The 12,570-nt window shown below is 40.3% G+C and overlaps 1 protein-coding gene across 1 annotated transcript in view; it reads left to right on the top strand.

Annotated features, from left to right (window-relative positions):
* The window catches only part of PODXL2 (podocalyxin like 2), a 57,312-nt gene that overhangs the window by 24,994 nt on the left and 19,748 nt on the right, over window positions 1-12,570 (top strand). The window contains exon 2 of the mRNA XM_033141056.1: window positions 5,697-5,987. Coding sequence (XP_032996947.1) covers window positions 5,697-5,987 — 291 coding nt within the window. The remainder of the gene's footprint in view (window positions 1-5,696; window positions 5,988-12,570) is intronic.

The raw sequence follows: 12,570 nt of genomic DNA, 5'->3' as shown, positions 1-12,570 counted from the left end.
AGCAAAGAAACTACCAGGAGATTGCCTGGTGATGTTTAATTCATTGGATATAAGAAATGAAATTTTGAGATTAAGTCACACCCAGAAATTAATAATTGGCGGAAGGGAAATCTTTATCTATAAAGAAATCCCAACGAGATTTTTACAAAAAAGAGATCCATACCGCCTATTAGCAGGAATTCTAAACAAAAAAGGAATAAGCTTCAGGTGGGAATTCCCGGAAGGATTAACTTTTTATTTCAAAAATAAAAGGTTCAAGATAAGAAATGAGCAGGAGCTGAAGAAATTTACGAGAAGATACCCGAAAGAGTTAGGATTAGAGGGAGAAAAGAAGGAAAAGAAGAAAAGCAAGGAGGAATTGGAGATACCGGAAGAAGGAGCAGTGGGAGGAGAAGAAAAAGAGGAAGAGGAACAAGAACAGGAAGAAGGAGAAGAAGAAGAGGAAAGTGACCAGGAGGAGAAGGAAGAAGAAGAAAGCGAGGAACAAGCAAAGGAAGACAGTGTAAATACTTAAGTAGTTTTAACGAGAAATTTTCTCAAGGACATGACTCTAAGAATTGAGTCATGGAATGTAAACGGTTTAAACAATAAATACAAAAGAAATAAAGTAGAACACGTTTTGATTAAGAAAAATTTGGACATTGTATGTTTGCAAGAAACCCATATTTCAAAAAAACATAAGAGAGTTTTGATAAATAAGAGGTTAGGCTTGGACTTTGTAACGGCAGATCAAAAGAAAAAACGTGGGGTGGTATTTTATGTAAAACAAAAACTGGAACCTAAGCTGATCTTTAAGGACGAAGAGGGAAGAGTGGTGATGGTACAAATTATCTGGCAAGGCGAAAAAATCCTGCTGGTGGGAATATACGCACCAAACAATAAAAAATCAAAATTTTATAAAAAATTAGAGGATAGCCTGACGGAATATTTGGACCAAAGAATTATTCTCTTGGGAGACCTAAATGGTGTAGTGGCCCCAATATTGGATAGAACAATAAGGAGACTAGGTTCCAATGAAGGCAAATTACCAAAGTCATTTTTTACATTAGTAGAAAACCTAAGTTTAAGAGATGCCTGGAGGGAGAAACACCCAAATATAAAACAATATACATACTATTCGGAGCCTAACCAGAGTTCAAGTAGAATTGATTACATCTGGGTATCAAATGCTGTAATGCTAAGAGTAAATAAGGTTGAAATCCAACCAAGAACCATGTCTGACCATAATGCCATATATATGGAGATGAAAGGAGAAGGTGTCAGGAGAAGATGGAAAATGGACGAGAGTCTGTTCTATGACCAAAAGGTGGTGGATAGAGCAAAAAGAGCAATAGCAGAATATTTTGAATTAAATGCTAATAAAGGAACGGATTCAAATGTGGTGTGGGACGCCAGTAAGGCGGTAATGAGGGGCTTTTTGACATCGCAAAATATCATTAGAAAGAAGGAGAGAGAAAAGAAAAAGAAGGAAATTATAAAAGAGCTGGAGGACAAGGAAAAACAACTGGTAAAGAAACCGAAAGATCAAGAATTAAAGCAAGATATAAAAATGTTACAAATTCAATTTGATGCGTTAATAAATCAAGAATTAGAGTGGAAATTAAAATGGTTGAAACAAAAGAACTTTGAGTACGCTAATAAGACTGGGAAATTATTAGCGTGGCAGTTAAAAAGGAGATTAAATCAGAATATTATAAACAAAATCAAATGGAAAGATAAATTGACCGAAAACCCAAAAGAAATTAAACAAGCATTTCAAGAATTTTACGGTGAACTTTACAAAAGGGGAATCGAGGAAGAAGAGGAAATGGATTTATATTTAGAAGATAATAAACCAAAGAAAATATCAAAAGAAGACCAAGAGCAATTAGATGCAGAAATAACGGAGGAAGAATTGAAGGAAGCAATTAAAAAACTAAAAATTGGAAAAGCTCCGGGTCCCGATGGCCTAACGGCAAAATATTACAAAGATTTAGCACCACACTTGATACCTGCTATGCTGGAAGTAATGAATAAGACTCTAATGAATGGACGAATCCCAGATTCATGGAAGGAGGCATTTATTACGGTGATCCCAAAACAAGATACCGATTTGACAAATGTTAAAAATTACCGGCCAATTTCGTTGTTAAATCTTGATTATAAATTATTTACGGATATTTTAGCTCAAAGATTAAAGAAAACATTAAATAAGCTGATACACAACGACCAAACTGGCTTTTTACCCGGCCGCCAAATGAAAAATAATATAAGAATAATAGTGGATATGATTGAATATTTGGACCTAAAAATAGATAAAAAGGCGACCCTGATTTTTATTGATGCAGAAAAGGCGTTCGACAACGTATCTTGGCAATTTATGTTAAAGATATTAGGAAAGATGGAATTTGGGGAAAAATTTATAAATGGAATTAAAGCCATCTATTCGGACCAATCCGCAAAATTAATTATTAATAGTGCATTAACAGAGGATGTCAAGATAACAAAGGGGACAAGACAAGGTTGTCCCATATCCCCACTTATATTTATTTTGGTTTTAGAGATCCTGGCAAATAAAATAAGAGGAGAAAAAGATATCAAAGGAATAAAAATCGGGAAGAGAGAATTTAAACTAAAGGCGTTTGCCGATGACCTTGTGATTACATTGGAGGAACCACAAAGGAGTATGGAGAAATTGTTGAAGGTGATAGAAGAATTTGGGAGATTGGCTGGTCTTAAGATAAATAAAGGGAAAACCAAAATGCTAACAAAGAACTTGAGCAAGGAGGAGACCGAAGAGTTGCAAGAAGTATATGGCATTATGGCAACTAAGAAGATTAAGTATTTGGGAATTTGGCTCACTCCAAAAAACATAAATCTGTTTGGAGACAATTATGTCCCGATATGGAGAGAAATCAAAAAAGATTTAGAAACATGGAGCAGATTAAAGTTGTCCTTTTGGGGAAGGATAGCAAGTATAAAAATGAATATTCTACCAAGAATATTATTTCTCTTCCAAATGCTACCCGTGGTTAAAGGGACAAGCCAAATCAGGGAATGGCAAAAAACATTATCAAAATTTGTCTGGCAGGGAAAACCGCCCAGGATAAAACATAAACTATTGGTGGACAAAAAGGAGAGAGGCGGTTTTGGACTGCCTGATTTGAAAATATATTATGAGGCGTCATGCTTGATTTGGATTAGGGAGTGGATGTTACTAAAAAATAAAGAAATTTTGGATTTGGAGGGATTTAACAACAGATACGGGTGGCACTCATATTTGTGGCAAAATAAAGTAAAAGTTCACAAAGAATTTTTAACTCATGTGTTTAGAAAGCCACTATATGAGGTGTGGGAGAGGTATAAAAGCTTATTAGAAAGGAAAACTCCCAGATGGTTATCCCCAACGGAAATTTTGACGTTAAAAAAAATCAACACCGAAGACAACTGGATAACATATGAAGAACTGCTAATAGATACGGAGAAAGGATGGAAAATTAGACCTTTTCAGCAAGTGGCAGATAAATTTACAGGTTGGATTCAATACTTTCAAGTAAATAATTTATTTAATGAAGAGAAAAGAAAGGGAAATTTCGACAAAAAGAAATCTAAATTTCAGGTGGAAATACTGGAGGGAGGCGAGAAACTGTTATCTAAAATGTATAATTATTTGGTGGAGTGGTACACAAAGGACGAGGAAATAAAAGAAGTTATGATTAAATGGGCCATAGATGTAGGACATAACATCCAGATGGAAGCGTGGGAGAAATTATGGAACCACCATTTAAAATTCACTGCTTGTACGTTATTAAAAGAAAACATCATGAAAATGATGTATCGCTGGTATTTAACTCCAGTGAAACTAGCAAAAATGTACAGGAAAAATAATAAGAGGTGTTGGAAGTGTGATAAAAAAGATGGAGAATTCTACCATATGTGGTGGGCATGTGGAAAAGTTAAAACATTTTGGGAGACCATATATAATGAGCTAAAAAAAATATTCCAATACACATTTCCAAAAAACCGGAAGCTTTCTTGCTGGGGATGGTGGGAAATGAAATCAAAAAGAGAGATCAAAGATTTTTCCTATACGCAACCACCGCAGCAAGAATCCTGCTAGCCCAGAATTGGAAAACACCAAATTTACCAAAGGTAGAAGAGTGGAGAAGGAAGCTATTGGAATATTTAGAAATGGCTAAATTAACAAGTAGAATAAGAAATCAGAGAGATCAGCAGATAGATGTGGATTGGTGTAAATTCCTAGAATATTTAAAAGACAATAGAAATGTGTAATTCACTTACAGGTGTGACGAAAACTCTTGCAAAACAGCAGAAGGGAAAAAGGAAAATTTAGAAGAAATATTTTGAATGATTTAATCAGATAACATTAAAGAAAAGCGAACGAATGAGGTATCTTGGAAAACTAATGTAGAGGTGGAGGGAAGTCAAGAAACTCGGCAGAGTTTAAGCTAGTCAGCAAACCATATAATATGACAAAAGTGTATATATTTTTTGTTCATTTATGTGTTTAGTTTTGTTGTTGTTTATTTGTTTTTAAGATGCAAAACAATAAAGAAACTGTTAAAAAAAAAAAAGAATTAGTGGACTCCTTCCTGTCAACCTGAGGTTCATCAACATAGTGCTCAGAGCCAGGATCCCAATTTGACTCCTTAGCTTGATAGTACAGTAGCCTCAGAATTGGTGTCTCAGTCACTGCTAGACTCCAGGACCCAGACTCTGGAGGAATTTGAGGCAGGGGAATTTATCTGGATTTACAAGGGTGAATTTTTCCTTAGTGATTTAAGTATATCTGTTTCTGAGGTCACTATGACTGAAATGAATACACAAAACAGACTATTCCCCACCCCACCCCTCTGTTTGCAGATGAGAATGGGAAACATCTAGGTTTTGTCACTGAGACATCAGATGATTGTTCATGCATTCATCTGCAGTGTTTCAGCTTTTCTCTCAAAAAGGCTTAAGGGCTTTCTAGGCAGTCATTTTTCAATGCAGATACATGCATAGTTACCCACTGGTTTGTGCAGAGTTTAAAAGGGTTCCTTCAGGTTGCTTCAGTTGCAGCAGTATATAATTTTCCCTGCAGTGGATACATTGTGGTTTTCATACCTGAAAATGACGTTCTTCCCCCAGAGAGTATATTCATCACTTTTGTGTGATTGCTGTGGATAATGTAGTTATACCGAAGTGAGTAAAAATGTTACTGTAAAGGCAGAGAAGCATGTGACTGTTTTTGAGAGAATGTATGGGCAACTCTACATGATCAGACCAAAGGCCCATGTGGTCCAGCATTCTGTTCCCACAGTGACTAACTACATGGATACAGGAAGCCTGCAAACATGACATTGGAATGCAACAGCACTCTCCCCAGCAACTGGTATTCTGCCAGATTATAATTATGCTTCAGACATTGGAGGTAGAACATAACCACTGTGGCTGGTGGCCATTGATACCCCCCGCCTCCATGAATTGTATAATCCTCTTTTAAAGTTATCCAAGTCATGGGCGTAGCCAAGGGGGAGGGCAGCTGCCTCCCCAATAAATAAAAATCAATAAAAATACATAGCTAACTGAGGTTCTGCCCCCCCCCCAACAAATGGCCTACCCCCCAAAAAAAATCCTGGCTATGCCCATGATCCAAGTTGGTATCCATCACTAACTCTTACTAAAACTGATAATGCTCTCATTCTTGTTTGTAGGTTCTTTGTGCATCTACTGTGCAGTTTCAGAAGATCCTGGTACTGAAGGTCTGACTTCAACCTCCTTCGTGGATTTCTCAGCAATGTCTCACTTAGAGTCTCTAGATACCAGCGAACAGCCAAACTTGGAGGTTTCAGAACCAGACTTTGTCCCCAATGCCCTGCTAGCCTCACCTGGTTCGGGCTTTTCCAGCGAGGAGAATGAAGATTCCAAGATCCTTCAGTCCCAGTATATTTGGGATGATGGCGGAGACATAAATGATTCCAGCTTGTATGTGGGACAGTCATCAGGTAGTCTGTTTTATCCCTTTTTTCCCTTTGTATGTTGTTGGGAAGACCTCTGTTCTCTCACATTGATGTGATTTTGGCTGAAGAAAGATGGGATTCATTTTCAACTTCGTGTCTGTTTCCATTGAGTTGTGTGTGCAAAGCTTAGGAGTCCTATGAGATGGAATCCTCTCATGGGTGCTTCCAGGCAGGCATATTCCAGGGCTTTCTAATAATTGCTCTTCCACTGTTAGCTACAAGGAGAATTGCCACTGACTTTCCACACTTTGGGAGGTATAGAGGTGTGGGTGTAAGTATCATGCTATGTTCTGTCCACACTTGTGGGCATGACATAGCTGTGTGGGTGATGAAGGGTCAGTGAGCATGAGCACACCATTTTTCAATCAAAATCAATGTGCATTTTTATTAAGAAGCACATTTCAGTGTTAATTTACTATTGCACAATTGCTCCAGGAACCTAACTTTTGTTTTTTTTGTTCTTAAGGTTTACTATTAATACAGATCTGAAGCTCAGAAATGGCTGAAATGGTGGCAGCAAAGTGTTTCCAAAATCAGTTTTACAATTAGTGCATTAACAGTTAGTGCTAATAAATAATAAAAACCACAAATTTTAAAATATCAATAAAATGGTGCTAATATCAATAAAATGGTGCTAACTGGAAAGGAAATAGAGAAGGAGCACCCAAGTACCAGTAGATTTGCTGCCAAAGATATTACTGCATGTGTAAAAATTATGCCTCTTGGAAAAGACTGAAGATTAGCAATCAGCTATGGATATTGTGCTCCTGTTCCATTCTTTACCAGAAGGTTTTCTGTGGTAGAAAACAGAGAGAGAGAGAGAGATAGAAGTAGCATGTGGAAGACATAGGTGGACAATGATTTGGCAATGATGCTATGTAAATGAAGTGTGAAACGTGGCCATTCTACAGTAAACATCCACGGTGGGGAAACATGTAGGTTGAGTTGGGTAAGTTTGGGATGAGTGAACAGGTGCCTCTTTGGGATTAGAAGGTTGTTGAAGAGTAGAGCTGATGAGGCTCCTGATCATTGCCATGCAAGATGGATAGCTCAGGGGGACCTATGGAACAGCTTCTGAACAGGAGTTTCTTGTTAAATAAGCACTGCACATTCTGCAGGTCTGCAACCAATATTATGTACGAGTATGGCTTATACAGTATATAACACCATAGTGCTATAGAAGCTAATGCATAGAAGCTACTGCTGCATTAGGACTTGGCAGAAATAGTTGCTAAAATTTTATTCCTCCTCTCCCCACTCCCAGTGTTTTATAGAAATACTGCCTTTCCTCGAAGCCTCGTTTTTCAAAAGGTATCCTTTGCAAACAAACAAAAAACCAAAAAAACAACAACAACCCACCATTTTAAAAGTGTGCTTTTGATACGCCTGCTGAGTGTGATACGAGGTGAAAAAGGGTGTGAGCATATTTGGTTTTTCTGCAAAGCTCGTGAGATTATCTTGTACAATCTTGACTTGATTTTCAGGCATTGCATATTAAGTACAATGCAAGAAGTTGACCTTCATCCTTTATTGCCACCCCTACTGCCTTCTGTGCTTTCATTTTTTCTCTCAGTGGGTACCAGCCTAGTTTGAGTTTAGTCTGTTACTAGAACACGATATCCTTTCAAGTTGTCTCTTTCTATAGACACCTGCCTGAAAAAAAAACTTAGCCTTCTGCTAGGATAAAGACTACATTAGCAATAGCAAGCCGTCTTACAGTTCCCTCTTGCTCATGTCATTCTCATCCACATATATTTAGGAACCTGATTGAGGTAGAAGGAAAGAACCCTGACTCTTCAACATAACTCTCTTCCCTTTCTAAGAAGCTGCTATTTATGCATTGCAATCATGCATGTTTTCTTCTGAGTCTGCCTTTTATAATTTTGCCAAATGCTTCTCTAGCCTTTGGCTGATGAATATTCTACACAGCCTTTTAAATGTATTTGTGGGAGGAGGGTTGTTGTTTTGTTGTTTTTGTTTTAACTACCGTGTTTCCCCGAAAATAAGACACTGTCTTATATTTATTTTTCCTCAAGAAGACACACTATGGCTTATTTTCAGGGGATGTCTTATTTTTATTATGTCACTAGTTGATGGGGCTGCCCACACCTCTGTGGTCACCTCCGAGCCTCCTTCCCGCCGGAGGAGCCGCCCTCCAGCTGCTGCCCATCTTCTTAACCACTCCGCGTTGGTACGCTGCATAGCCACGCTTATCCAGGGCCGTCTTAAGGGCGCTGCCGGCGGGGCTGGAGCTGTTGCCGGGAGGCGCCACGTCCAACCTCGCCTCTTCTTTGGTGCCCTCCAGAACTGCACCTACCACTAGTGTCTTATTTTCGGGGTATGGCTTATATTGCGCAAATGCTTAGAAATCCTGCTACGGCTTATTTTATGGGTATGTCTTATTTTCGAGGAAACACGGTATTTATTTGTTCTATTACCTTGGTATCTTGTGAACCACCCTGAGATCTTATGATGAAGGGCGGTATATAAGTCAGATAGATAGATAGATAGATAGATAGATAGATAATAAGCTGTTGTGTTTTCCACATGCCTGTTCTTTGTATCAATAGTAGATGTAGATAGCTAAAACAGTGCAAAAGCAGTATCACAACCTCCTTGCTGCTGTTTGTGTCTGGACTGAAAGCACCTTTGGCATATAAATCATTGGGTAGCTTTGGATGAAAGAAATAAAAGTTCAACAACCATCTTTTGTCAGAAGATGAAGAGAAAAAGGAACACTCTTGCAGAGGCATCCCTGAGCTGGGAAGCTAAGATTTTCATACTAGGCCTAAGTTTTTGAATAAACCATTCAAAATATAGTAATGTGTTTTGTAATGTAGGATATTACGAAGTGTAACACTCGAGTCTTAGTGTAAGAGAGAGGGCAGCAGGGGCAGGGAGGTCCTGGCATAACTGTGAGGAATCATGAGCTGTGAAATACAGCATTTATCAAGATGTTTGTTATCTCCCCTGTGTTTTAATTTAGTACGTATTACATATTTACTGATGGGATAGAAAGGTTTCCTGTCATGATATTTAGACAGTACTGGTGTTGGAGCATTGGGCAGTTTAATTGTGATTCTTCTTATGTGCAACACCACAAAAAGCTTCCATGTTCTGGTGTTCTGTGCAACTGTCATAGTATTTTGACAAGTTCTTGCCATGCATGCTAACCCAGTAGCTGAAAAATATGCATATTACTAGAAATACATGTAGAAAAGTGAATAGAACTTTATGTGCTTTGAATAGACTTGGACTGCTTAGGTGCATGCTTTCCATTTCCACTTGTACATAAATATTTCCACGCTTGTGCTCCATTTTGGGCATTATTTCCTACCTATATTTTTATTTCATTTCATTTTCTAACTGTGAAGCGTTTTTTAAGGGCTGCATTCTTCCAAATGCCTATACATCCACACACACCTGGATGCTTCAGACATAACATATCCAGTCATGCTTATTTCACGCTTCCCCTCATGTGATCACTTAAAAAAACAAAACAAAAAGTTATTATTTTATCAGGAAGCCCCCTAAACCAAACCCAGAGCCGTCTCATCCATAGAGGCCGGTGGCGCGGCGCGCCAGGGCGCAGGGCACCCCGGGGGCGCCCCCGCGAGCCCACCGGCATACCGGGCTCCCCCTCCCCAACCCGCCCCCGCCCCCACGGGCAGGCGGGCACTCGCGCGCCGGCGGGTGGGCGGGCGGGCGGGCTGTAAGCCGCCTGCCCTCGCCTCCCGGAGCCCCAGCTGGAGCGCTGAAGCGGCGTGGGGCTTTGCGCGACCTTCCAGCACTCCAGCTGGGGCTCTGGGAGGCGAGGGCGGCCGGCTTGCAGCCCTCCCGCCGGTGCGCGAGCGCCCGCCCGCCCCTCATCCTCCGCCCGCCGGAGCGCGGGCGCCCGCTCCAACGCCACGCCTCGCCCACCCCCCCCTCCCGAGGGGCGGCCAGCGCGGGAGGGAGGCGGGCGGAGAGGCGGCAGGCTGGGGGCGCCGAGGGATCGCTGCGCCAGGGCGGCCGATCCCTCTAAGACGGGCCTGACCAAACCAACTGGTCAAACAAACTATGATTTACAGCCCAAGTTTGGAGGGCTCACACAGACTATGGGAGGATCAAATGTTCATTAATCGGGTCCTGTGGGGAGGGGGAGGGGAGCATGTTAGCAAAGGTCTTGTTCTTGATCCTCTACTGTATGGTCTACACCATGATTTGGAGGACTGGAAACATGGCCTCTGAACCAACTCAATGTCTTTATGGCATTTAATTTACTTAGTTTGTACAACATATTGAATTATTCAACAGGTTGAGTGCTGATTTCTGTTTAAAAATTAATTAGAAACCCTGCTGCTTATTATCTTGCAATGAATTATAATAAGTGGTTCTAAATCAGAAATTTGTAACAATGACTTCCATAAGCAGAGCAAGACAGGTTTTTAAGCACCGCCTATATGCCAGTGTTGTAGCAATAAATTGGTGTTTTTCCAACACACCACATAACAGTTCTTTTAGGAAGTACTATACAAAAAATGATTGTTCCCCCCCCCAAGACCTAAGGATATGAGGGCACAGACCAACACTTCTCTCAGCACAACCACTACTGCAGTGCCACTAGTCATGAACTAGAATTGGTGCGAGAGGCTTGTGTTTCAAAGGGCTCTTCCACAATTGTCATTTTCCAATTTTTATTCGTTGTAGCCCTCCATGGCTCTGAGTGCATACATAGAGGAATAGCACATTGTGCGTTTTGAAAGGAAGAGTGTCTCACAACAGCCCCCCACTCAGTGAATAGAGGAAAATCCAGCCTGTGGTGCTTACTGACTAACACAACTAACAAACTCCGTTTCAGGCACTTCTACTCAGCAGTAAGCCCTACTGAGTGCAAAGGGACTTCTCAGGTAAATGTTTTCCTTCCTGCCTGTACCCTCACTTATTCTGGGTCACCTCTTCCTCATAAGTAAGCCCCACTGAGTGTAAGGGGGTTTCCTCCCAGGTAAATCCACCTAGAAAGGAGAGAAATGTTCACCCGGAAAGGAACAGCAGCAACAATGAAAAAGAAGTGAGGCAAGGAGGGGTGAGGTTTGGTGGGTGAGGTTCGGGGAGCAGCACAGAAGAGGAGCTAAGAGAAAGAGGGAAATGGGGTAGTCCCCAAACTATGGTATGGCAAACGCATGTTGCACGGCACAGTGGCATGTAATCATTTTAGAAAACTTTTTGGTGTTACTACTGGTTAGGAAAAAGCAGGTTTTAGCTCCAGAAAAAAACAGAAATGTCACCCAGGCAATAGAAATGTCATGTGGTTCATACCTCAAAAATGCAGGAACAGGAAATCTACAAGGTGAATTTGGAGACGGTGCTGATAAGCCATTGGTTGCTAATTTCAGCCACTTTCTCTGCTTAGTTCCAGATACATTAAAGGAACATTGAAATTGACTAGGGGCGAATCTACACTGGTTGGTTATAATGTTAAAAATGCATTATAAAAATGTGATGCCAGAGGCCACCGCAGAGCAGTGATCCGTCGGCAATGGGAAATTGCATTGAGAGCTATATAACATGGGTTTTTTTAATAGCCTTTAATAGCGTTTTTACAAATCAGTGTAAATCCAGCCTAGATCACATTCTACATAGCCACTGGTCTAATAAATGTCATTCCCAAAGGGAAATGTTGAACTTGTTCTTTATAAAAGGTTATCTGAACATATACATGGGCATGTGCTCTGAGCAGAAGGAAAAGCGTATTACTTCTCTTGAGCACTATCCAATAGGTGCCTTCAGCAACACTCCTTCTCTCAAGCTTGTACTGAAAGCATCTGGTTTCTGTGCACAGACTGACAACAAATTTACATCTTTTAATCTCATCTTTAGCCAAGCATTAATGAAATTAAGTGTCTTGTAAAGACAACACCTAAGAGGCTTAGTGCTGATCAGCACCCTGCCTGGGAACTGCTGGTGTGTGTCTGTAGTTTCTTTTGTGCCCTGGGTTGAAATGGACAATGGCATTTTAAATTGATCATTCTTATGCTGGGTTTTTTCTCCCTATGCCAGCATGGCCCAATTTAAAGGTTAATGTTCATTGATGACCAAAAATGGCAGTTGCTGATGGGACACTTGTTTCATTATATAGATGCTTCTTCCAGAGGTCCTGTTAAACAAGAGGTGGGTAATCTCACTGATTGCTATTACAGATCCTATAACACAATATTAGAGTGTGAACACTAGCATTCTGGCCAAATTCCAACTTTGATAATTGCTTTCTGTTTCCTCGATATCATCCTCTCACCCATCTTCAAGGCCTCTTTACATGTGGCATTTTTCCTACATAGGAATCTGTGAAGAACGGAACACATAACTGTTGTTTGCATTAATAATTGTGAAATACAGCACAAGCAGCATTATTCTATGAGCAGATGTGTCAAGAATTAAGCCTTCCTGGATTGTGTGCTTACCACAAAATGAATACATGTATTTCTGATGTACTTTACAGGTGTCAGTATACATTCTCACCACCACCACCACCACCACATGGAGATAGTTTGTGTATCAGCAGTGTGATGTAGGAAATGGCTCTCATTCC

Source organism: Lacerta agilis, chromosome 2 (genome assembly GCF_009819535.1).
Source record: "Lacerta agilis isolate rLacAgi1 chromosome 2, rLacAgi1.pri, whole genome shotgun sequence".
Classification (NCBI taxonomy): Eukaryota; Metazoa; Chordata; class Lepidosauria; order Squamata; family Lacertidae; genus Lacerta; species Lacerta agilis.
This window is presented reverse-complemented; position numbering and strand designations above follow the sequence as displayed.